Source organism: Microtus pennsylvanicus, chromosome 2 (genome assembly GCF_037038515.1).
Source record: "Microtus pennsylvanicus isolate mMicPen1 chromosome 2, mMicPen1.hap1, whole genome shotgun sequence".
NCBI classification, from domain to species: domain Eukaryota; kingdom Metazoa; phylum Chordata; class Mammalia; order Rodentia; family Cricetidae; genus Microtus; species Microtus pennsylvanicus.
The window spans coordinates 124,215,553-124,241,916 of NC_134580.1; the positions used below are offsets into that span (position 1 = coordinate 124,215,553).

The following is a 26,364-nucleotide window of genomic DNA, read 5'->3' on the forward strand; positions in this document are numbered from 1 at the left end:
CTGTTGCTATTAGAATTTCGTGAGAACAAAATGGACAGAGTAAGGCAGAAATGAGATACGGGAGAGTCAGCTCTGGAAGCCACCGTGAACCATCTTCCCCAGGGGCCCCAACCGAGCTGGACCTCCGGTTTCTTTTCATCTTGGCGGTTCCCTGAGTGCTGCATCCACCCAGCTTGTCTCTTACTTCTTTCTGCTCAGGACAGCAGGTAATGGAGCCACCCACATACTAAAACACCTTGCCAGGATCAAGGATTCCGAAATGTTATTAGTAATAGTGGTAGAGGCGATTATGAAACTAATTCTATGATCGATGTGAAATGACTTTCCCACCATCCCTAAAGTATGTTCGAGAGGTGGCAAAAGGCAACGAAGATTGGATGGTCCTAGGATCTGGCTCAGCTAGGTTTGGGATGGTGTGTGTTCCTGGTGTGTGTTGGGGGGGGGGGGAGAGTGGGGCAGGATGGGTTCCGGAGGGGGTGGAGAAAGGCTGAGGGGGGGAAGCCAGGAGCTAGGAGGAGGGGTAGAGTTTCTGGGCGGGGAGGGGGAACGCCAGGGCGCGGTGACGGGAACCAATGAGCTGCCAATTCGTGAGTCTCCGGCGTGACTGCAGAGATTGACGTGGAGGACACGTCAAATTGATTCTCGCACCCCACAGCTTCCCGGTCAGACGAATTTCTCCCAATCGGATGAAGTTCACCTTGGGCCTGGGGTCGCGGGCCTGGAGAGTGTCCTGGGAGCGGGCGGCGGCGGCTGCGGCGGTGGGCCCCGGGGCGGGTGGCGCGCTGGGCAGCGGCTCACTGCGCGTCTCCAGCCGCCGCGGCCCTCGGCTCGCGCGCGCCCTCCCTCTATGCCTCTCCGGCCGTGGCGGCGCCCGAGCTCTCCCGGACTGCGCCGGGCCCAGCCCCCGCCGTTCCGGCGCCAGACAGCTGGCCGGCCCGCGCGCGATGGGTAAGGGGCGAGCCTAAGGCAGGATGCGGGCGGGTGAGGAGCTGTGTTCAGACTCTCTGTTTCCCTTCGTTCCCGATGATCCCCTTTCCTTGGGCAAAATGGTTTTGTGCCCGCAGGAGCCGCGTTCTCTGACGTCCCCGGCCCTCGAGGGGACAGTCTCTTAAGTTGGGGAGGAGGTGAAGACGCCACCAAAGTAGCGAGAGGGCAGGGGAGGGGGTGCTGAAGCGCACAATGTTTGCCTCTGGTCCTGACTCTTGCCAGCATGTACCCCTCTTTTCTCTCAAAATCTGAGCTGTCAGGGGTAGGGGTGGACCTGCAGGTTACCTTAGAGTCGCGCTAGGATGCAGGGCATTGGCCCTCGAGGACACCCTTGGCTAACCCGCCGGTGTTTTCTTCCCTGCCTGCTCACGTCTATCCGGCGCGTCCGCAGAGCAGACGTACGGCGAAGTGAACCAGCTCGGTGGCGTGTTCGTCAACGGCCGTCCTCTGCCCAATGCCATCCGCCTGCGCATCGTGGAGCTAGCACAGCTGGGTATCCGACCCTGTGACATCAGTAGGCAACTGCGGGTCTCGCATGGTTGCGTGAGCAAGATCCTGGCGCGCTATAACGAGACCGGCTCCATCCTTCCCGGGGCTATTGGGGGTAGCAAACCCCGAGTCACCACCCCCAACGTAGTGAAGCACATCCGGGACTACAAGCAGGGGGACCCTGGCATCTTTGCCTGGGAGATTCGTGACCGGCTCTTGGCTGATGGTGTCTGTGACAAGTACAACGTGCCTTCTGTGAGCTCCATTAGTCGCATCCTGCGAAACAAGATTGGCAGCCTGGCGCAGCCAGGTCCCTTCGAACCAAGTAAGCAGCCTCCGCCGCAGCCTGCGCTGCCCTACAATCATATTTACCAATACCCGTACCCCAGCCCAGTGTCACCCACGGGCACTAAGATGGGCAGTCATCCCGGGGTCCCTGGCTCAGCGGGCCACGTCAGCATCCCGCGTTCATGGCCCTCTGCACATTCAGTCAGCAACATCCTGGGCATCCGGACGTTTATGGAGCAAACAGGTCAGTCATGTTGTCTTCTGTAATTATCTACAAAGGGGTAGAATTGGGAGCGGGCAGATGAGGGAGGGGGGGTGCATGCCCTTCTCCTCCTAGGACTGATTTTGGCTTAGAGAATAGTTCAGCACTGGTCACAGAAGCTGGGGGTCCAGAACCTTCTGTGGGAGTCTTCGGACATCTTGAACTTTTTATGACAAATATGGAAAATATTTCCCAAACAGAAGAGCAGACGCAGACCACAAAATCGGAGGCTTGAAATTGCACTTTTTCATTCTTGCAAAAAAGAATGCAAATGCCTATCGCCCAAATCTAAGCCAAACAAACCGCTCGGGACATTCTGCAGGACCCTTTCTCTAGCTTTCAGGTTCCTTCGAGAGCCTAAGCAGGCCCAGAAGCTCTTTTGAGTAAAATAGAAAGAGCCTGTGGTGTGATCAGTTTTTCCTTGTAAGTATGGCTCAGATCTCTGTCAGGTTCAGAGGCCTTTCACGTCCTGTCCTTAGACGAGTGGGAACGGTGCCCCATTCTCTTCAGGGACAGTCACTGGGATTTGTGCTTTGATTGTCATTAAAATTCAGCCAAATGGTGGTAGTTTCTGTTGGATGGAAAAGGCCAGAAATTTCAGTCAACTTTGGTGCCCTGCTTAGGACGATATATATATGCGTGGGTATTTTCTAGAAGCAACAGTAGCCTTTCCCAAGCAGCTAGTGCTATGCTAGCAGACTCCGGACTACAGTAAGCAGTCTAGGAGAAGCAAGCCGAGGACCGAAAAACGGCTTAGCCCAGGCGTGGGACGGATTTCCCAGGCCTCACACACCGTTTCTCTGGGTGGCTCTAAACCAGAATAGCACCGACAACGACACTTCCCAAGGAGCAGCAGGAGGCAGGTGCTTGGGAGGTGACTACCACATCCTGTGCGGGCATCTAGAGTCTTCCCTTGGCTGGGGACACACACCTGAACTGTGAACCAACAGCTCTGTGCCTGGTGTAGGTCGAGTTGTCGCCTCATTTGGGACATCAAGAATGTCCCTAGAGGTTGTCCAGGCCAAAATGAACTCTTAGACCTTTAGATGATAATCAAGACATCCAGAGGCTTACACAATTTTCCGGAAGTTGCATTGAATTTGGATCTTTCTGGTTGTCACTTTTGAGCAGTGTAGAAACAGCCGGTTGACCCCCGCTCGTGCTTATATATTTTCGTAGGAAGCGGGCCAAGGGTTGGGGGAAAGTGAAGGGCAGGCTCTGTCGTTTCCGCTCCGAGTGAAAGTGAAATGCTGGGCCCTGCCACCCCTGTACCTCCAAAGAAAGGTCTTGGGAGTTTGTGGCACCCCCGGGTAGGTGCAGGGTGCAGGAGGGGTATCTGGCAGCACTCATGGCTTCTCATTGGGTCCTTGGCTCGTCTGTAAAAATCTGGCTGGAGGTCTTCACAGGCTTCCACTGCATCTGCGTTCCTGCAGGGGCCCTGGCCGGGGGCGAAAGCGCTGCCTACTCCCCCAAGATGGAAGACTGGGCGGGTGTGAACCGTGCTGCTTTCCCCGCCGCCTCGTCAGCAGTGAACGGACTCGAGAAACCTGCCTTGGAGGCAGACATTAAATACACTCAGGTAATCAGAATTAGGGACAGGAGGTGACCCGGGGGTCAGAGGAAAGGTTGGGGGAGGGAGACAGAGAGACAGGCAAGCTTCAAGAAATCTGGGCAAAAAAAAAAAAAAAAAAAGAAATCTGGGCAGTGATCATCTTCAGTGGCTAATTGCTGTCCTCAAGTCCCAAGGTCCTAGTTTACAGCCGCCTGACTTCCGAGAAGACTGGCTTGTCTTGTGATTTAAAAAAAAGAGAGAGAGACTGAAAACCCCCCTTTCTCTAAACCCTGAAGCTAGCTACCTCGACCTCCTTGCTTTTTATTAGCGCTGATATCATTGGAGTAGATTTTAAGAAATCGGTTTGCTAAAGAGTCCCAGAATAGAGACAAGCGACAGGACCGCAGAATCCATGTCAACTTGGCCTGTGCTGGAGAAGTCGGCCGGGTTTCTGACAGTCTGTCTCTATTCGCAGTCGGCCTCCAGCCTTTCCGCAGTGGGTGGCTTCCTTCCTGCTTGCGCCTACCCGGCTTCCAACCAGCACGGTGTATATAGCGCTCCAGCAGCCGGCTACCTTTCCCCTGGCCCGCCCTGGCCACCCACCCAGGGACCCCCGCTGGCGCCCCACGGAGCTGGTGTGGCGGTGCACGGCGGGGAGCTTGCAGCAGCAATGACCTTCAAACACCCCAGCCGAGAAGGTGAGGGGCACCATCTGGGAGACGTCAGGATACTGGAAGGGTTAGGAAGTGGGAAAAGGAGCCTGGGAGGTAGAAGAGAGAGAAGAGGGGAGGGAGAAAAATGAGTGAGTGACGGGAGAGGAGAGGAAAAGTGGGGTGGAGAGGTAAGGGGGGTGGAACTCTAGAATACTAGAAATAAACCCGAGTTAACTATGCAGCTTCTTGCGGCAGGGCAGATTCATTTCTATCAGGTGTACCTAAGAAAAGACACAGAAAGACCGAGAGACTCCCCCAAAACCGCTCCCTTTAACTTTATTGAGAGAGAAGGAAGAAAGTTGGGCTGGTAAACATGATTTTAGGTGTGGTCGATTCCGGAGTTCTTGCTACGTTGGTCAAGTTATTGCTCCTCTCTGGCCTCAGGTTCTCCATCCCAAGAACGGTCTAAAACGCCCTCCAGGTCCACATTTGCGTAGCCTGCAAAATGTTGCTTTCTACAGCAGCATACCTGCCCGTGGCACTCCGACCTCTGCACCTGGACTCTGTTGGTCCCTGCCCATCCGTTTCTTTCTAATTCCCTTTTAACCTTGGTTCTGGTCTCTTCTTAGATTCTTTTTCTTCAGCGCATTCTGTGGGGAAAATGAAAAAAGTTTCATCTTTGGTCTTCGGAAGTTCAGGTTGTTTCTTTCCCAGGGCGGAAGTTCAGGTTGTTTCTTTCTAGGGCGCTGTGACTTAAAACCTCATCTCCACCCCCCACCGCAATCTGCTCCCTAAAAAGCCAACTAAGAGATTCAACCCGTGGGACCGGCATGGATTAAATCACACTGTCCACGGGGTTCTGGTTGTTCACTGAACTTGGGAAATAATTCACCTGATCTTTAATCTGCCAGTTATGAATCTGCCTATATTTTGGTTTTGATTGCCAAAAAATTTAAGCTTCACTGCTCCGATCAGGATGGTGGGGGGGGAGGGGATGCCTCAGCTTCAGCAGAGAAGGGGGCTGTCATACACACGTCAGGCCAGCATGGGCCAGGTGGCTGTTCTGGGCTAAGGAAAGAAACTTTACCTCATCTGTCTCACACCTACTAAGGCCAGAGGTGGTGGCAGTGGGGGTTGGTGGCCATAGCCAGGCTGATGATGGTGACTCCCAGACAAAAAGAGTTATTTCCAGGAAGTTTTGGTGAGGCAGAGCGACAGGATCTGAGTGCTGGAAGGGAAGACTAGGGTACCATCCATAGAAGTGAGCTAAAGGAAGAAAACAGTTTTCGCGGGTTTTTTTTTATATTTTTTAAAAGAACATTCATATCCTAGGATGTTAAGATAATGCTCATTTGCCTAATTATTCAGAAATTCAAGTGCAGAAAACTGACCGAGTTGGATAACTTATTTTAATTTTGTTTAAATAATAGAATAATACGACTTACTTATTTGTAGGAAAAAAAATCCAAGAACAAATTCTGAAAGCCTGAGATTATGCACTCCCAATAGCCTTACTTTTAAGGATAGCTGAAGGTGGCAGTGTGGGGGTTTCACTCAGGTCGTCCACTTCTCCCTCTGAAACTCAGGACTGTTGGTATTGATATTTGAATCAAATTTGCTACACTATGTAAAGAGCTCAACCGAGCAGGCTTACTTGAACTAAATAAGTATAGCCACGAATTTAAGTGGGTTCTGTTGGATTGAGCCCAAGGGGAATGAAGACACAGGAACTTCCATTTTCAGAAGGGTCGCTTGGTACCGAGGGTGCTTCCAGGCCCACGTTACCCCACATTAGAAACACGGGGTGCAGTGTGGTGGGTGAGATCCAAAGGTGATCACAGCAGCTCTTAACTCTAAAATCCTGTAGTAAACTTTTGTCAGGGATCTGTATTTTGGTTTATTTCTATTTCTGATCGATTTTCTTTATCAGACAACTTTTAGAAACAGAACATCTCGCTAGCTGTTGTATCCCTGCCCTGCGGCTCTCTTATCTGCTTCCTTCAATAAAATGTCCCATTTTCAAAACCTACAACCAAGCTATGTTGGTCACCAAATTAGTAAGATAGTGTCCTGACCCACAAAGTTCCTTTGAAAAAAAAAAATGGTTAAAGGAATTATCCGCACCCATCTTGATAAACGATTTTTCAGGCTGGCATGCACCCATTTATGTTCAGGGTGTGTAAAAGGAATTGTTCATTAAGCACCTGTTTTCGAAGCGTGAGAATTACACATTCCCGTGGGTGTGACTTTATACTCTTCTCATGGGCAGAAGATCAGATTTTAGAGATTGCTTCCTAAATGGTCTTTGAAAAGTCGAGACAAAGTTTACAATACAGTGCCATTTACTTTCAACAATTTATTAACAATTGAGTCTTCAGAGAAAGCTACTTCATGAATTTAAGGTCATTTTAAAAATTATAATATCAGATTTATAATATTTAATTAACTATTTGATACAAAATTGTGGAAACAGTGAGGTCATATGAATACTTAGTAAAGTCAAATTATTTTGATGATCTGATGCCTACCCGGAATACAATTTACACTGGAGTGTCCCTCCAGTTACCTTCAAATGGGCATCTTACTGGTTATTCAGCCTAGAGCCTCAAATATCAGCTTATGCTTCACAATTTACTGCCTTTTCTTGGTGAAAGGTTCCCTCCTATGCAGGCAAGAAATGATGTTGTTTCCCTCTGGAATGGGAACTTTAATTATTGGGAACTGAGAAAAGTAAGGAAACCTTATTCTCTTCACATAAGGAGGTATGGGTTTTTAAAAACACTCACATCCACCCAAAGCTCTTCAAGCAAGAACTTGCCTCCCCACCGGTGACAGACACCCCGTCCCCCATGACCTCCTCTCAAGGCAAAAGACATTCACAGAAACCAGCAAACCTTTAGGGTTCTAAAATTGCTCCCAGGAGGGATTGAGAAAAAAAAAAGGAGGTGGGGGAGTGAGACTTGGAAATCAAATCTGTGAGCGTCATTTTCTGGCTTCCAGTGAGAAAACCCACACAAGGAAAATTTGCTATTTATAGTTGTTAAAGAGAATTTGTAATTTTATTCTGATTATTGCTGATCCAAAGTTAGGGCTTGCAGGATACCAAAAGAGAATGGTGTCATGAATGACTAGCCAGCTTTTGCAAATTATAGAACTCCTTGCTAGCCATTTTCTCTCTTGGTGGAGTTCGGAGCTTCCCTTGGTCCTGCCACACAGTGCTAAGCCCTTACTATTCTGGTATTTTAAAGATGTCCACCACAGTCACGGTCCCACAGATTAAAGTATGCCAAGTGACCCTAGCTGGAGGTCCCCAGAATGGTACACACTCACGACTAAAAGGGGAGGGGGCTGAGACAGAGATGAAAGCTAAGGAGAGTTTTGCCTAAGTAGGGTGGAATCCCTCTCCTGGCTCCAGGGTGTTTATTTTTTCCACTCATCTCTAAGGTAACTCACTCTTGCCAGAAAATTCTCCTCCTCCTTCTCCTCCTCCTCCGATGTTTTTAAAACAGTTCCCCACTTTTGAAGTGTGTGGATGAGATGAAAGAAAAAAGGTCAAAAAAGCCCATATTACTGCTTCGTGAGAGATGGGGAAGAACCTGGGGTTTTGTCCTGGAAAGTCTTTATAGAGCTTTAAAATCTTTCACTAATCGTGTGTGTGTGTGTGTGTTTGTGTGTGTGTGTGTGTGTGTGTGTGTGTCCCTCCGTATACTGTTACATTCAGATAGGACAGTCACAACTTTTTATATCTGGGGCTCGGAGGACAGCTGGCAAGTAAGAGATCGCTCTCGCGGAATGGAATTGAGTTGTTCATAGAGGATTTGTAACGGCAGGAGGGGAAGGAAAACCGAAAACGCTCCCCTTTAGAGATCATTAGCTTTTGTCTCCTGGTGCAGGAAAGACTGCACTGAGTTCCCGGGAAAGGAAAAACAGGATTGCACAATCGTGGCGTCACTTTCTGGCTTCCAGTAGCAAAACTTGGGCCCCTTCCCAAAACCCCAAATAATAGAGCAATGCCGAGAATACCGCCTGATCTGCTGGCAAGCCCGCTGCCACTTAATCCCGAGGTCCACAGACCCCAGGAGGGGCTGTGCCCGCAGTATTCTGCTGCTTACCTAAAGCAATACCTTGGTTCCTGTTGGAGGTCCCTAGGAATGTTTGGTGGCTCATTTTCTGCACCCCTCCCACTTCCAGTCCTGGCACCTGCTCATCCCGCTGGGGTCTGGAGTGGATCGATGGGTAGGGGTCGGGAGGACTCTTTTTGCAGCGTCGAGAGTCAGAACCGGGTTAGTCATCTTCTGAAGTCTCCTCAGAAGCTGGAGACCTCCACACTACCCCTGGCATCCAGGGCAGAGGGGGAAGGTTTGCCTCCATGGTCATCATCTGGAGTGAACGCCTGGTGAAGAGATCCGTTGCCTAACCTGACTTAGGCATAGCTCTCTGAAGTGACAGGGAAGGGTGAGCGTCCCCCCCCCCCCCTTCCAGGCATTGACTTGATGGCGTCCTGCTCCACTTGCAATACTTTTGGCAGTGACCCGATGCTCCTGTGCTTCCTCCGCAGGGGCCGACAGGAAGCCCCCCAGCCCTGGCGGCAAGACCACAGACGCGCTTGGTAGCTTACACGGACTGCCCATCCCAGCCTCAACCTCCTAGGGCCTGTCCCCTCGCAGAGCCACAGCCCAACACAGAGAAGCCACCGGCTGCACGGCTCAGCTCACTTGGCCTCTGCCTGGACATAAGGAACTGGGGCCCAGCGCTGCCCCGGCCTCCTCCTGCCTCTGGCCAGTATCGCTGCTCTAGTCCTTAGTGCAGTGAGCTCCTGGGATCTTTTAGGCTTTTCTGAACCTTGGCTTTAGATTGCATCCTCTGAAGCATTCTACCAGGCAGAGACTCCTGCAACCACAGCCTCAACTTAAAAATTTGTCCCCCCCCCCATCTATATCCATCCTCTTTTCCTACTCCCCTTCTCTCTCTCCCCCACCTCTAAGGTCTCATCTCAATCCTCACTCCTGTACTCTGCCCTTTTCCCTCCAGTTCCTAGTCTCTCTTCTTTCTTTTCTCACCATCAAAGGTCAGAGTCCTCTTCATCTCTATACAGCTTCTCTGACTCCATTTCTCCCACCTCGAAAGATTCAATGCACTCTCCAAAGGGCTATCCCTCCTCTCTACCCCTGACTCCTCTGAGAACCCAGTCCCAATGGAGTGGGGCTTGAATTTAGGAGCAAAGAAGCCAACGCCCTTTATCATATATTTTTATAGTAACAAACCAGACTACACCTGCCTTGAATTGTTCCCCCAAATCCCGAAAATTTTTTGTTTTTTTTTTTTTTTTACAGTGACTTTGATTTTTTTGGCTTTGCTTCTGGATTAATGTCACCTGAAAGGAGACAGAAAAGGGACCCCGGGGCTGGCCTTCTCCACCCAGTACTGCCTAATCTGACAGCAAAACCATCAACATTGTTTGGGAGTATTCAAGGCTCAGTACATTTGTTAATTTTGAAGAACAAACTGCTTCAGGGTGCCAAGGTTCATTCTGGCTTCTGTTTTGCAAGGAATAGGGGCTGACAAAAACCCAGGAACCCAGGAGGTATCTGCTGGAGCTAGGCACGAGGGCTATTAATTGAATTCAAGTTCAGACACACTGGTGGTGGGACTCAGAGTATAACGTCATTTTTGTAGTCATAAACAGATTACTGGTGAGAGTCTGACATCACCTGTTAAACGTGGCAGCCTTTGAATAAAGGAAAGTCTGAACCTCGCTTGGTGAGGGAGAAAGTCTGTGTCCCTGGCAGTGTTTGTGCTCATCCTGAGCTCCCCATCTCCCCTCCAGGATATACACCATCAGAGGATGTTTTCTTGATTTTCTTGAGTGCTCACTGGCCAGCTTGGGCAGATGTTGGAAAAGAAAGTGACTCGCATAGGGACATTTGTCAGTGGCTTCCGCAGACCGCTGTGACTGCGGCTGCCTCCCTTTCCCTTTCAGGACCAGCTTGACAAGAGCCCAGGAAATGGAAGCTCAGATTTGGAGATCTGAGGGCAGAGGTAGCTGCAGAAGCCACCCTAAAATAAGTGAATTCTTAAAGCGCAAAAGGCAGTGGGTGACGATGGAGGGCTTTTTTTCTTTTTCCCTAGCATTCTAAAAGCTAAAGGAAATTATCTCAGGTTACCAAACAATCAAATGCTTTTAAACTACAAAGGAGTTTCTGCCTGATCCCCCCCTCCCCCCCAGTGCTTTTTGAAAGCAGGGAAGAGACTTTTGAGTGCTCCAAAGGGACACTGCCTGCTGTGGCTGTTGGCCCTGCTCTGGTCCTCAGGACCTGTGGTAAAGAATTTCCGCTGCATTTAAAAAATAATAATACCTGTTGAAGTTACTGGTTATAAACCGGTACTCACTTCCTTCACACAGAGACTTTTCAGGTTTTAAAGTCTTTTGTCTTTAAAGTGTTCCATCTTATAGATAAAAATATGGAGGGCTAGTGATGGATTAGCTTTTTCTGAATCACACAGAAAGTTATGAAGACAGAGCTTGGACATAGAAGTGAGTGACAGAATCTCAAAGCATCTGAGAGTCAGGTTTGGGACTTGGACTCCGAGACAGTCTGGCCAGCTTTCCACAAGCCAGTAGATCCTGCAGAGAAGTGGATCCTGATGACAGTGGGAGGAAAAGTGTGAAGAAGTAGCAGGATCTCTGTGCCTTCAGCTAGCCTTGATGAGCTTGGGTGAGTGCACCCTCATCTAACTGAGTAATCCTGGCCTTGAGATACAGGGACCTGGAGTTTCTTGCTTCCTGGAGAAGGACTGACTTGTTTAGGCATTGCAACCCTTTCCATAAACACTGGAAGTATTTATACTACAGCCTCCATCTTCTGAATTTCACCTTGAATTCTCAACTGTGTGTAAGCTGCTCAGGGATAAAGGTTAGGGGGCCCACGAAATCTAAATCAGGATGATAGAAGGATATATATATATATATATATATATATATATATATATATATATATATCCTACCTGCAAAGAGAAACACTTCTCAGATCTAGATCTTTTCCCATTGTTTTTGATAGCCTGTGATGAAAGGTGAGTCTTTGGGCATTCTGGGCTTGGGGGGGGGGGCAGTATATAAGCAAGGCACAGGATAGTCACAATGCCAATAGGCTTTGGCTTTTCCTGTTAGACACTGAGGGATAAACTCTTCTGAGTCTGGGACTGTGAAGAGTCCCAGTGAACCTGATTTAAGTTCCTGCTCCATTGAGGGTGACAGAGGTCAGCAGCCCCCCTTAGCCACTGAGTCCCATCTGTGCGATGCCCCCTTCCAGTGTAGTAGCGCCTGTAGAACCATCAGTAGGCAGACTGGCGCTGCCTTTGCTTGGTTTCTCTGGGGAGGAATTTGTTTAGTTGTTAAAAGGGGTTGGAGAATTCTTTCTAAGATTGGTGGGAGATGCAGAATTTCAATCCCATTTGAAAGATGCCATTTTGTTCTCTGCACCTGGAGCCCTGGAGAACCTGCAGACTCACCATGGAGCTTTAACGGCATCCTGAAGGGTGGACTACTTTGAGAGAGACCAACTGCTCAGAGACTGTTTGTCTCTGGGCGACCACATGCGTTTACTCTTTACTTTAAGAATAACTTGAAAAATATCAAAAAGCAAACTATAGAAAGGAAGACAGAATCACTCAGATGGCCCTCTGGTGGTTTTGAAAGCGTGAGAGTAATATACAGGATAGTCATCAAAACGAAAGCTCCACGTTTCTTCCTAGTCTCCTCTCTGTTCCTACAGGTGAGTGAATGCTCTTGCCATCTCCCATTTGCCCTTCTTTCAGCAAGGGATTTGCTTCTGCTTTATCCAGTGCCCAGGGAGGAGCTGTGCTTTGCTGTGCATGCAGACAGTCATGGAATGCATAGCTGCTCCTTACACGCCAGCTGCCTCAGCTCTAGCACATTCGCTGTCTTCTCTTGGATGGATGCATATTAACAAGGGTTTATTAAAAATACCGTATTTATAAAGATGGCCAACTATGTGCTTTCAGTGACTAAAGACAAGATTTTGCTCCATTGTTTGATGGAGGAAGTACTTAAGAGTGGGTTGTAATAACTTCCCTGGGAGGAGTGGCTGCTTCGTAGCAAGAAGACACAGCAACTCAAGGGGAAGAGGGCTGAAGGACAAGAGACAGAGTTCTTCTGGAAGGTAACCTGACTCCTTCAGACCAGGAAAGGAGCTGGTGAATTTGGTTTTCCTAGTCTTGGGAAAGAATCAGGTCTCTCTGGGCCAGGAAAGAAAAGGATGGGAGAGACAGGAAGGGATAACAGTTCCTCATAGGCATCCCTTTTGGCTCTCCACAGTTCACTGGAATCCTCCAGGATTAGGGTGCTGGTGGTGACCCTCACTCCCTGACAACTGCAATCCCCCATTTCCCGTTTGCTTGTTCTTGACTCCTGTAAAAAGACGGAGCTTTATTGAATTCAACTGTGGTCTGGGTATCGTTTGCTGTCAATTTCCTGGCACCAGCTTCCCTAGCTAGAATTACACCCGCCAGAGTTTCTTTTCAAAAGAAATGCTACCTGCTCCATGTTATTCGGGTGATAGGAATTTAGAATCTTGCCAGGACGCATCGGAGGACCTCAGTTGAAAGACTTGTGTACCCAGAAGGCCATATAATGAGAAACATTTGATTCCTTTCACTAACTGGGAGAGAATTATGCACAAAGTGATTCTTGGCCTTTACCTTAACCTTGCTGTCTCTATGTAGCCTTACTCATTGAAATGCCCTGTGGCTGAGATACTTCTGTCCAAATCTCTGGCTCTCAATGTGATAAAGACATTTTCTCCATGTTTTTGTATATATTGTTCACCAAGAACAGAAGTAGGAGCAGCCTCACTGTATTCCTCTTCAAGGTCATACCACGAGAACCACACGTTTAGCCTTTATCCAGACTATAACACTTGGGGCAATTACAGTCAATTTAGCTTAGTCACTTCTTTGGAGCCCAGGCTAGTTGAAAGTCCTGTTTTTAGTCTGAATAGCGTTTCTTGAGGAGGTGAAGCCTGGGAATCTCATTGAAACACACATCTGTTTCTGGGCTGGCCAAATCCAAAAGTCGAATCCCAATTACAGTTTTCATGGGTAATAGAATTTCTACTGTATTACAATTTAACCACCTGGGTTGCCTCTACTTTTCCCTTTTCTTCTTAGGGATGAAATAAGCCGATCAAATGTTTGTTCAGCTATTAAATTGCATTTCCATCCTGTAACGTCTCATTTCCCTTTTCTCTGGTGAGATATGCTGACTTGATGGATAACTTCCAGTGTCTTTCCTTTAGCAACTGTGCAGTTTAAGCTTTCAAGAGTTCTGGGGGAAGAGGTTTTAGTTTTAGATTTTCAAATAAGAAAGACTAAAACGAAACTCCTTTTGGTAACTAGTTGGTTTTGATTTAGCAGCAAACTTCTGGGATAAAAATGAAACTAGATATCAAATGAATGAAAGGAAACAGGCTTTTTTTCTCTTTCAAAGCAGAATTGGAACTTGAAGTGGGTGGAATACATTAAAATGATCCTGGGGCAAGCAAGTTGTGATGTGATCATAGCTCTGTCTAGGAAAGGAAATATATCGTTCTGGCCACAAGAGGGCGTACACATTGTTCCACGAAGATTAAAAAGGATGATAACACCGTGCAAGGAAAAAAAAAATCAATCATCCTGTGAAAAGCATATCCTTTCCAGTTGTGAATATCCGTGCATGAGGAGTACTATTTTTTGTTGTGGTGGTAGTTATTTCTATTGGTAACCAGATGTGTAGCCTGTGCCTTCAAATGTTCTAGGTTCATGCATATGGGAAGCATCATTTAAGTTAGATGTCAATAGCCGCTCAAAGACAGACTTCGCTTCTGACCTCGACTGCAGTCTAGATGCATGTTCGGTTAGTTCTTTGAAAAGATAACAAGCAATATCAGTTTTAATAGGAACCCACTCTAAACTGATATTTTTTAGAAAGTGAGGTCAATTGCATCTACATTTGTGAGCCTTCGAGTTTTGGGGGACGATTCAAAGCTACTTGTCCGCTTCTAGCAATCCTTTGGAAGTTTTCAGTTATTTCAGTCTGCACGCACGGCTTCTCTGGGAGGGATGGCACGTTACAGACGTTTTGAACAGCAAAGGGAGGTGGGAGCCCATCTCTTGTTAGTTACTGTTAGGGTTAAATCCCAAGAGGATTTCTTTCTTGGACTGGATAGAAGGAGCCTCTCTCACTACCTCTGATGAGGATTTCCACATATGAGACCCAGACTGCCCAATGTGAAGAATGTTCTTGGGGGAGAAGCAAGGGAAAAGGGGCGTGTTTAGAGGCCAGAGGCCTGCACGGGTAGAGAAATGCTGGTTCAAATCAGTTGTGTTACATAAAACTACCAGCCTCAGTTTCCTCATCTGTTCAATGGAGCCTGCACTCCTTGTCTGGGCTTAGTAATAATTAAATTTCCTAATAGGCACCAATAGACTCCTGGATCCGGTGGCACAGGCCTATAATCTTAGATTTTTGATTCAAACCAACCGGGGCAAGTTAGAAAGAATCTACACCAAAATAAAAAGCAAAACCAATCAAACAAACAAAGCAACGAAACCAAACTATCTCAAAACCCAGCCTGGAAGTGCAGCTCAGCAGTTGAGGTTGAGCTCGTGCCTAGAATAAACAAAGCCCCAGTTCAGTGGCAGCAAGAGTAGAGACTGCTTGCTTCCTGTCAGTCCTGATAGTGTTGCTGCTGTTTCCCTGACTATTTCACTGCCCAACTGCTTTTTCTGTTCTTACTCTTCCTTCTTTCAGACAAGATCTTGTCATATAGATCCGGGAGGTTGCAAAAATCACTCTGCAGGCCTTAAGCTTGAAACCATCCTGCTCAGTCTCCTGAATGCCGGCGATATGAGTGTGCCATTATGCCGAGCTTGGTTTTCTTCACTCAGCACACACATATTTGTGAGTGAATTAACTTATGTCACTGTCTTGGAAGGGTATATTTTCTGTATGTGAAAGACTCACCTGCAGACCTGTGAAAGATTCACCATCTTTCAAGACTGTTAATGCTAGTATCTGAATTGATTAGAACAACCAACAGCATTAGAAGGGGCAAGAAAGGAACTGTCAGCTACTGATCAAATCTGGTAGCTTAGGATGGCCACCAAAGCCTTAAGACTATTTGGTGATCTTATGGCTAGGCCAAACAGATTAATGGTAGCAGGCAGTCATAAGTATTGCATTGAAATAAACTTTCTGTATCAAGTCCATTTTGGTTAATTTTATGTGATCACACATTATATCATGTCAGCAGACCCGGGAGTGTGTCCAGAGACCTCGTGGTACCTGGGAGTACGTTTCCACAGAGCTGGAAAATCTTTTGAATCTCTGCGGTCTTTTGAGCTGATTATGGGTGGCCCTGTTGGGTTTTGGCTTGTGTCTCAATCCCTTCAGTGAGTAAATGAGTTTTATTAAGATGAAACCACCATGTTTGGAATCCCCCACTCCTGATTCCCTTCCTCAGACCGACTGCCACCAGGGATACAGACATACATACACACACACACGCACACTCACACACATGCACACACACACAAATAACATCAAAATCTTCAACTCAGTATCTTCAGGAGGATTTACATGCAAACATCTTCCCTTTGAGGAAGACTGGGTATACTTTTTAGAACTATGAGGAAAGGAAGGGTCTGTGCCCTCTTCTGGCACTCTCAAATACTCAAAGCCTTAAACATACATGCTCACTCACTCCAAATCTGTGACTAAGCACGACACAGAAGACGGCCGTAGAATTTAGTGTCACAGAGAACGTCCACAGCGCTTCTCGGGTCTTCTCACAGGCACTTCTTTGCTCCAAAGGGGGCTCACGAATCTGTTCCACATGTTTGCAGCCTTATCAGTCATGTGTGAAGGCTGCACGTTCATCGAGTATGGCAGCTTGGTTCTGATTATTTGGAGTTTGTTTTCACAAACCGGATGCTTCCAAAAGTAAATAAAGACATTAAAAGATTTATAAAGAGACTGTCACATACTCTGAGTGCAAAGTGTAAATGAAGTTTTATAGGCATATGGATTTCATTTCTGCGATAATATGCATGGATTTTAAAAATTAAAAGGAACTGTGCTGGCTACAATGTGTTTTTAGTTCTCATTTAGTTTTTGGAAATAATCAAAGGTGCCTAGCATATTCAGCACAGAGGAGACCCCGCCCCCGCCCCCGTGACGTCATTGGAATCATCAGTTAATGATTAATGTTGCCTGATAGTGGTGTTTCCCTAAAAGATGCAGCAGAATGGTGGTGCTTGCATTTTGAGTCCCAGGGTTTCTGTGTGTAACAGCCCTGGCTGTCCTGCAACTCCCTTTGCAGACCAAGCTGGCCTCGAATTTACAGAGATGTCTGCCTCCTGAGTGCTGGGATTAATGCCTGGCTTTGAGTTTCTATTTTCAAGTGAATCCCATGGTGTCTTGCCAGACTCATTACTCTCTGCGTAAACGTTCAGGTTGCTTTATGCAGCACACTGCTGTTCTCTTCCTCTGTACTAACAGCAGCACGGTTAGGGGAAACTAACTGTTGAGGATCCAGCATTATAGTTACATGTATTTACGTGAAGGCAGAAGAGGACTAGTAGATAAAAATAGCGCTAGGTCCTCCTGGCTGTGTGGGATAGACTCTGTCAAGAGTGTAAAATGGCAATGACATTTGAGTCACACATAGAACCCACCAAAGCTCCGCCAGTTCAGTCAAGAATGCAGAGAGCATTTTATTTTACCTGTCATGTTTTATTCATGTTACACCGGCTCAGGCTCGGAAGAAACTTTGGCTGCAGGAATTTCATTTTGTTTAGTTCAGCAGAAACAAATTAGCAAGGTGGGGTTTTAGTTAAAAAAAAAATCTGGCAAGGTTTTATTATCAGCTGTGGTATTATTGATGGCTGTAATGTGTTGCGGGATATTTTATCATACTGTGAAACTGTGTCTCTGTTAAGGCACCTTCTTATTGGTTTAATAAAGAGCTGAATGCCCAATAGCTAGGCAGGAAAAGATAGGCGGGACTTCTGAGGAGAGAGAGGAACTGGGCAGGGGAAAGAATCTGAGAAGTGGAGGTGGGGGGTGAGGGGTGTGGAGGAGCGAGACATTGAGAAGAGGTAATGAGCTACATGGCATAACGTAGATTAATATAAAGTGGATAATTTCCATTATAAGAACAAGTTGGGAACAAGGCCAAGTTAAGGCCAAGCTTTCATAATTAATAAGAGGCCTTTGTGTCATTATTTGGGAGCTGGCAGTGCAAAGAAAGTTCAATTACAGTAATACAGTAAAGCAAAATGGTCCAGAAATGGGTTTCTCCAGAGATCTTAATATACATGAAAATGATAAATGGTCTATACACTTCCATTTGTTTTCATCAAGACAAGACTCATGATTCCTTTATTTTAAAATAAAATTCCCAGCCAGGTGGTGATGTATGCCTTTAATCCCAGCACTCAGGAGATAGAGGCAGGTGAATCTCTTAGAGTCATCTACAAAGCAAGTTTCAGGACAGCCAGAGCTGTTATATAGAGAAACCCTGTCCCAAAAAGAAAAAAGAAAAAAAAATTCCATGCCTTCATGCACCTGAAGTAAGCATTAGAACTCATTTTATAAGTCACAGGTATTTAATACTCTTTAAACCTTTAGATATGTATTTGAGGTTACTTCTGGATTATTTTCAGGTTAGATTTTAGGTGGGAAGGGTAAATAAAGGTCTTCTGCCCACTTGCCTCATTCCTAGATCATGGTAGATATGAAAAATTTTGACATTTTATTTTGATATATAGATGCAGATGCCTTCCCCGCAGTGACACTTCCTCCAACAAGGTCATACCCTCTTCAACAAAGTCATACCTCCCTATGAGTTTATGGGATTATGGGGGCCAATTACAACTCAACCTACCGCATTCCACCTTCTGGCCCCCATAAACTTGTAACAATATCATAACGCAAAATGCTTTTAGTCCAACTTCACAGTCTCAACAATGTTTAAAAGTCCAAAGTTCAAAGTCTCTTCTGAGAGTCATACAATCTCTTAACTGTGATCTCCCTGTAGAAATCAAAATCAAAAAGCAAATCACATACTTCCAACATATAACAGCACAGGATATACATTCCCATTCCAAAATGCAGGAACGTGAGCATAGCGAGGACATTCTGGACCAAAGCAAGACTGAAACCATTAGCTAGGCCAATTCCAAACTCTGCATCTCCATGTCTGATGTCAAAGGGCTCTTCCTATTTCCGATTCCATTCAGGTTTATTTACTGTAACCCACTTCTTTCTCTTGGGCTCATTCCATTACCTGTTAGTCGTTCTCCTTGGCAGGTATCCCAAGACTCTGGCATCTCTAACATCTTGAGTAATTACAAAATTTCGAGCGTCCGATATCTGGGATCCACTCGCGTTCTTCTGGATTCCTCCAAAGGGTTTGGGTCACTTTCTGGCTCTGCCCTTTGCAGTGCACACAGCTCATTTTCTAGGCTCCAACTGGCTCCACTCCACTGCTGCTGCTGTTGTTAGTGGCCACCCCATGGTACTGGTACTGGCATCTCCAAAACACTGAGGTCTTCTGCTGCAACTGGGCTGCACTTTCACCAATAGCCTCTCATAGGTTTTCCTCATGGTGCCAAACCTCAACTTCTTTTCATTATCCTTTCAGTCCTGGGTGTCTAACTGTCCCCGAGGCTGCACCTACACCAATGGCCTTTCCTAGTCTCTCACAGTGCAAAGCCTCAGCTGCCCTCCATGACCCCTTCATGCCTTCGCAACCAGCACCACCTGGGTGATACTTACGCCTTACCAAGTCCAGTTGCTAGCATGAGGTATAACCTTGGCTGCCTCTGGAACACAGCTTCTCTGTGCTCTTAAGAAACATTTGCCAGAAGAGTTCACCTCAGTGACGCTGGTCTTTTCTTAATCATCGTTAATTTCTTAACTCTAGCTGACCAGCATCAAATATCCCAGCAAAGCAAAAATTTGCTTTAGTAATTCTGGTATCTTGTTAATCACAGCTGAATCTTCAGCCCCAGCTAATCACAACTGCAGGATCTTAACTCCTTTCTTCTGTCCTTAACTCTAAAGCCAGAACCGTGTGACTGAAACTCTGCTGCTTGTTGGGGCTGGAGCAGAGCTCCCTTGTTTAATCACCTCTTCACCAGCTTTTTGTCTTTCACTGCCTAACTTTGGCTATCCTAAAACTTGTTCTGTGGACCAGGCTGGCCTTGAACTCAAAGAGATCTGCCTGCCTCTGCTTCTGGAGTGCTAGGATTAAAGCTGTGTGCCACCATCATCTGAGGTCATCCCTCCATTTATTCCATTTCTTAATCAGTTTATCTTCTAGAACAAAGGATTTAGCTACTTTCCACTTTCTGATGCCCCCTTTTCTCCTCAAATATTTTTCCTTGCTCAGCTTGCTCCTTTCATTCTATATCTCTGTTAGAGTTAGCACTAATATCCAATGACAGAGTCTATACTAGACTGTTTTGTGATTTTTTTTTCCTGCCAACAGAATTAATCCAAAACTTTCACTTTAGCCTCAGGCAGACTCTTCAGACAAGGGCAAAAGGCAGCCACTTCCTTCACTGAAATATCACAAGAATGAGTTCTAGGCAACATTCTAAAATTCTTCTCTGAAACCTCTTGAGTCAGCTCCCAATATTTCAAATCATTATCAGCACCATTGTCTTCCATGCTACTACTAGCATGCCCCATTAAACAGTTCTTGAAGCCTTCCACTGCTTTCCTAACTTCAAGTACAAAAGTCTATACTACTCTGAAGAAAAACACAGTCAGGCCTATCACAGCAACACTCCAGGCCTTGCAACCAACTTCTGTCTTAGTTCGGGTTTGCTATTGCTATGAACAGACACCACGACCATGGCAGCTCTTATGAAGAAAACATTTAATTCGGAGTGACTTGCTTACAGTTTCAGAGGTGCAGTCCATCGGGGCAGGGAGCATGGCATCATGCTGGAGAAATAGTTTAGTGTCCTACATCTTGCAGGGAGGCAACAGGAAGTCAACTGACTTACTGGGTGATAATCTCAAAGCCTGCTCCCACAGTGACACTTCCTCCCACAAGGCCATACCCACTCCAACGAAGTCATACCTCCTAATGGTATCCCTATGAAATTCAAACTACCACAGTTACTCATCACACACACACACACACACACACACACACACACACACACACATACACACAGATTTTCTTATTTTGGCTTCAATAATGTAGATAGTTAAATCATCATTTTCAGGCTTTGATGAAGGTCTATCAAGTAGTCGTGAAAGCATTTAGATTACATGTAGTCTTATTAATAGACTATATTAGTTTTTCTTTTTAAAGACTCAGAAACAGACTTACTCTGATGCCACAGCTCTTGACTGTCTCATTCTAAACACTGCTGGGTGAGCGCAGGATCATGGGAACACCTGACATTCTGGGCGTCCCTGTGTGAAACCTGGTTGCTTGCAGTCTCTGATTTGCTACTTCCTCAAATGTTCTATACAATACGTTTTTTTTTAAATTGAGGTTTGACACTCAATTAAGAACTAGAAAAACAACCTGAAGTTTATACAGAGAAGAAAAAATATACTTGTCTTTGGATGAAAACAGAACAAGTCTTCCCTTTCTGGGCCCTGAATTCTAGGCATCGAGTTCAAATGAATTCATGAGTTCTGGGTGTTTCAGGAGCACAAGGCCCACTCCAGGGTGGAGAGAGTACAAGACCACCAGGTAGCTCCCCACCTGTCTCCAGCAATTCAGATTTCTGTTCTTGTTGGTAGAGGGAAGGCCCTGCAATCATGGTGTCAGAACAGCATGGAGACTGGGTGTGGGCCCTGCATTCAGCAGGGAGCCTGCTGTTACGGTGGGCTTGATTGGGGAACTTCATTCTTGTCTTCAAGGCTCATGTTCTCCATCTGTAAAATGGGCCTCCTCCACAGTATAGCTAGTAGGATTCTCCTGTAGGCACCTTTAGTTCAGGGCTCTAGATGACCAGTTACTAGAAGTTATTACCTAATTAGAAAATTGCATCTTTAGTCTCTTTAAAAGATAAAATATCTTAGGGTTTCATTTATATATTACTTCCAAATTTATCACAGCACCTTTAGCTTGATAATTTGTTTTCCCTGTCATAACAAATTCAACCAATTGAGTTAAAAAGAATTCAGTCATATCCTTTTGCCAACTCAGCAACTCAACAGGAGAAATACTCATAGAACTTTGGTTTGGGGATTGATTGGACGTGGCCAATCTAATCAGGAAAATCAAGCTGACATAGAGGTCTTGTTGTTAGTCACTTTCTGCCTCAGACAATCAACTTCCAAAAAGACAAGGTTGATTTTGGCTCACAGTCTGGGTTGTTCCAGTCTGTGATTCATTAATATACTGTTTTTGGTCTGTAAGGAGGCAGCATTTCATGGCAGGGCTAGTGGTTGGGAAAACCTGCATTGTCAGCAACCAGAGAGAAGGAGAAGATAAAAAGAGGCCAGGGTCCCACATTCTCCTTCATGGGCATGACCAAAATGACCTCAAGACCCAAAACTAAGACCCACCTGTCAATGGATCTACCCACCCCCAATAGTGCCACAAGGCTTGTGGACCAAACCTTTTATACAGAGGTCTTTGGAGGGTATTCCAGATCGTAACTGTAGCAACCTGCTCTCTTCATTCCAGGCTTAATGCACACAAGATCAACAACACAGCACCTGTATCTCTGGAACCAAAAGGCCTGCTCACTCCTCTTGTGCTTAAATTTTTCCAGTGGCACATCTGATATTTATGTAAATAGCTACAAGTACTAAACAAAGACATGGGAAAATATACATCTATGTATTAAAAATAAGCACCAAAGTGATCATTTAGGAATTTAAAAAATTTAAGTCTCTCCCTCTCTCTGTCTGTCTCTGTCTCTCTTTCTGTGTGTGTGTGTGTATGTGTGTGTGTGTGTATGTGTGTGTGTGTATGTGTGTGTGTGTGTGTGTGTATGTGTGTGTGTGTATGTGTGTGTGTGTGTATGTGTGTGTGTGTGTGTATGTGTAGTATGCATTGAGCCATCTCCCTGCCACCTGGAAAAATTGAAAAACAGTGCCTCATACTGCAAATTCCTAACAAGTCTGTGTCTCTCTGTTGGCATAATCCCACACTAGCAGTCTCTCGTTGCAGAGGCTGAAAATTCAGTTTTTGTTCAGTCCACAAGGATGGGTGCCTCAGTAGTCCCAGTCTGGTGTGGGAAACCCGGAAGGTTCCTGGAGAGATGTTTGTCCTTAGTCCATTCCAGGAGGCTGGAACGTCTGATATCAATGAAGGAATCAGCAGTAGCAGCAACAGGGTAAATTCACTCAGTGAAGAGATGGAAGGTGAAACAAAGAAAAAGTTCTTCCTTCTGAAATCCCCTTTTTATCTGGGCCACCAGAAGGCGCCACCCACAATAGGGGTGGGTCCTCCCACATCTATCAAAGCTCTCAGGACAGTTCTTCATGTGAGGTTCCCTTCTCAGGCGACTAATTTGTGGCAAGTCGACATTATGATCAACCAAATGCTGCATTTGTATATTTCTAGATTCTAGGGTTTAAGAAGCCTTAAGGACAGTGTTCAATTTCTGATTAGCTTATTTCCTAGTGTGAGATTCCTCCCCTTGTTTATACTTTGAAAATTTCAGATAAAGCTTATATTCATTAAATAAGAGAAAAAATCTCAAGTCGACTGAAAATACTTCAAGAAGAATAAAGACTAAAATAGAATGATTCAAGTGTAAGATACTAAGAAACATGGGACTATGAAATTAGAGATACGGGTTAAAAAAAGTCAAAGGATCAAGAAATGTAAGAAAAAGAGGAAGAGGAGAAGAAAGAAGAAGAGGAGGAGGAGAAAGAGGAGGAGGAGGAGAAAGAGGAGGAGGAGGAGAAAGAGGAGGAGGAGGAGAAAGAGGAGGAGGAGGAGAAAGAGGAGGAGGAGGAGAAAGAGGAGGAGGAGGAGAAAGAGGAGGAGGAGGATTGGAGTTTGGTGGCACACACCTGTGGACTGGCATCCAGGACAGTGAAGGAGAGGGATCAGGATCTTCAGTTTGAGTACTGCTTGGGTCACACAGACAACTTATTTCAAAAGGGAAAAATAGAGAGGTTATAAAAATAGCAGGATAAGAAGAATAGAGAAAACTACAGAGAGTCAACTTTAAAGAACATAGGAAAATGACTTTATTAGTAGCCGCTGCTTCTGAACTGAGTGCACTGTGTGCACATGTGTAATACAGTTTTAATGGCTCTTGGAGTTTGTTGCTTTGGGTGAAAAGGGGAGATGTGGGAAGGAGAGAGGACAAGGAAGGGGTGCAGGAGTACTGGAGATACTAAAAGGAGTCTTCAGCTGAAATCATCTGAAAACCAATGGCTTAGAGTTCTTGCAGCGTTTTAAACCCAGAGATTTGTTCCTGTTATTTTTTTTCTTCCCTCTGCCTTCTTAACATTTAGCAACATTTTAATTTTTTTACCTTTAAATTGTGATTAACCTATCATTGCTTTTCTGCTCTTGTGTCTCTTAAAGATGTTATTGTCCTAAGGCCATGCTCGTACTAAAAATATTTGTATAGCAAAAACTAAATTATTTGTTCTCCATTTTTCTCTTTAAAAAGCCCAAAGATATGTTTTCTTTAGAAACTTAAAAACTCACTGGGCGATGGTGGCACATGCATTTAATCCCAGCACCAGGGAGGCAGAGCCAGGTGGATCTCTGTGAGTTTGAGGCCAGCCTGGTCTGTCGAACAAGTTTTAGGACAGCCAGGAATACACACAGAGAAATCCTGTCTCAAAAAACAAAAACAAAAAAACCTGAAAACTCCCTTTGATAATTCAAATTCTAGATTTATTTAAATATTGCTGCTGCTGATGAATTTTTTTCCATTTGTCTCTTCTAATTATGAAAGTTTTCTCAAAAAAAATTAACCCTCTAGATAATGTCCTATCTCATAGAAGCGGCAGATTGAACCTAGGACCTCTGCAAGAGCAGCCAGTGCTCTTAGCTGCTGTTCCGTGTCTCCAGCCCAGTTCTGGGTTCTGATGTATTCAGATTTCTGGGGTTGAGATGGCCAGGGCTACAGCTTTGTGCCACTGTGCTCTGCTCCTATTTCCTGTTTTCTTTTTTCCTTATATTTTTAGAGCTTTTATTTTTAATTAATTAATTAATTTATTTTTAGAAAAGAAAACAAACTATCTTCTTTCATTATACATACTAATCCAAGTTTCCACTCCCTCCCCTACTCCCATTCCCTCCTCTTACTTCCCCACCCAATCCCCCATGCACTCCACAGAGAGGGTAAGGCACATTGCTTTGTGAAAGGTCCAAGGCCCTCCCTACTATATCTAAGCTGAGCACGGTATTCATCCAAAGAGAATAGGTTCCCAAAAAGCCAGTAAAAGCAGTAGGGATAAAAGGTGCTACTGCCAGTGGCCCCTCAGTCTGTCCTGGCCATGTAACTGTCAGTCACATTCAGAGGGACTAGCTTGGTTCTATGCTTGTTCCCTCCCAGTCCAGCTGGAGCTGGTGAGGTCCCATTAGCTCAGTTAGACTCTTTCAGTGGGTATACCTGTCATGGTCTTGATCTCTTTGCTTATATTCTTACTCCTTCCACTCCTCAACAGGACTTTGGGAGCTCAGTCCAGTGCTCCAATGTGGGTCTCTGTCTCTATCTCCATCTGTCGCCAGACAAAGGTTCTATGGTGATATTCAAGATAGTCATCAGTCTGACTACAGGGCAAGGCCAGTTTAGGCACCCTCTCCTCCACTGCCCAGGGTCCTAGCTGGGGACATCCCTGTGGACATCTGGGAACCCCTCTAGAGCCAAGACTCTTGCCAACTCCACAATGCCTCCCTTAAGATATCTTCTTCCCTGCTCCCATATCCGTCCTTTCTCCATCTGAACCATCCCACTTCCCGAAGCTCTCCCCAACCCTCCCCTTCTCCCTTCTCTCTCCCCCTTTTCCTTTCCCCCACCCGACCCCCATCCCCATGCTCCCAACTTTTGCCTGGCAATCTTGTCTGCTTTCAATTTCCAGGAGGATCTATATGTGTCTTTCTTTGGGTTCACCTTATTACTTAGCTTTTCTAGGATCACAAACTATAGGCTCATTGTCCTTTGTTTATAGCTAGAATCCACCAATGAGTGAGTACATACCATATTCATATTTTTGGGTCTGGGTTATTTCACTCAGGATAGTGTTTTCTATTTTTATCCATTTGCATGCAAAATTCAAGATGTCTTAATTTTTTTTATCCGCTGAGTAGTACTCTAACGTGTAGATGTGCCACACTTTTTTTGGTACCCCATTTTTAAATTAGATTATTTGGAATTTTGATGTCTAATTTCTTGAGTTCTTTATATATTTTGGAGATCAGACCTTTGTCTGATGTGGGGTTGGTGAAGATCTTTTCCCATTCAGTAGGCTGTCTATTTGTCTTATTGACTGTGTCCTTTTCTTTATAGAGAGCTTTAAATTTTTTTTAAAAAGTTCTATCTCTAATTGTAATAAAGAGATCGCTAGTTTGTTCCTAGCCACTTAGCCCAAAATAATCACACAGAAACTGTATTAATTAAATCACTGCTTGGCCCATTAGCTCTAGCTTCTTATTGGCTATCTCTTATATATTAATTCAACCCATTTCCATCAATCTGTATATTGCCATGTGGCTATGGCTTACTGGGTAAAGTTCCCAGAGTCTGTCTCTGGGGGCTACATAGGTTCTCTCTGACTCCGCCCTTCTTTTTCCCAGCATTCAGCTTAGGTTTTTTCTTCCTAGTTCTGTTCTTCCCTGCCATAAGCTCAAAGCAGTTCTTTATTCATTAACCAATAAAAGCAACACACAGACAGAAGAACCTCCCACATCATTAGAGTGTCATTTTGTTTTTGTTTTTTACCATCTTACGCTTGAATGATGCAATTTGGTCTTTCATTCTTTATTCTTCCTATACCATTTTGAGTAGAACATTAATTATTTCTCTTATTTAATGAATATGACCCTTTGGTTGCTTAACAAAGAAAGCTTATGCAACTATTTCCAAACAAACACTAAACAAATGAGCAATAATAACTGAAGCCA

At 45.4% G+C, this 26,364-nt stretch overlaps 1 protein-coding gene across 1 annotated transcript; it reads left to right on the forward strand.

The window, feature by feature from the left end:
• Positions 1 to 674: 674 nt before the first annotated feature.
• On the forward strand, positions 675 to 8,920 carry Pax1 (paired box 1). The gene is made up of 5 exons (XM_075963849.1): positions 675 to 948; positions 1,379 to 2,008; positions 3,460 to 3,605; positions 4,054 to 4,276; positions 8,790 to 8,920. Exons 1-5 carry the CDS (start codon positions 687 to 689, stop codon positions 8,879 to 8,881), a joined length of 1,353 nt encoding a protein of 450 aa, XP_075819964.1. The 5' UTR covers positions 675 to 686; the 3' UTR covers positions 8,882 to 8,920.
• Positions 8,921 to 26,364: the final 17,444 nt, after the last annotated feature.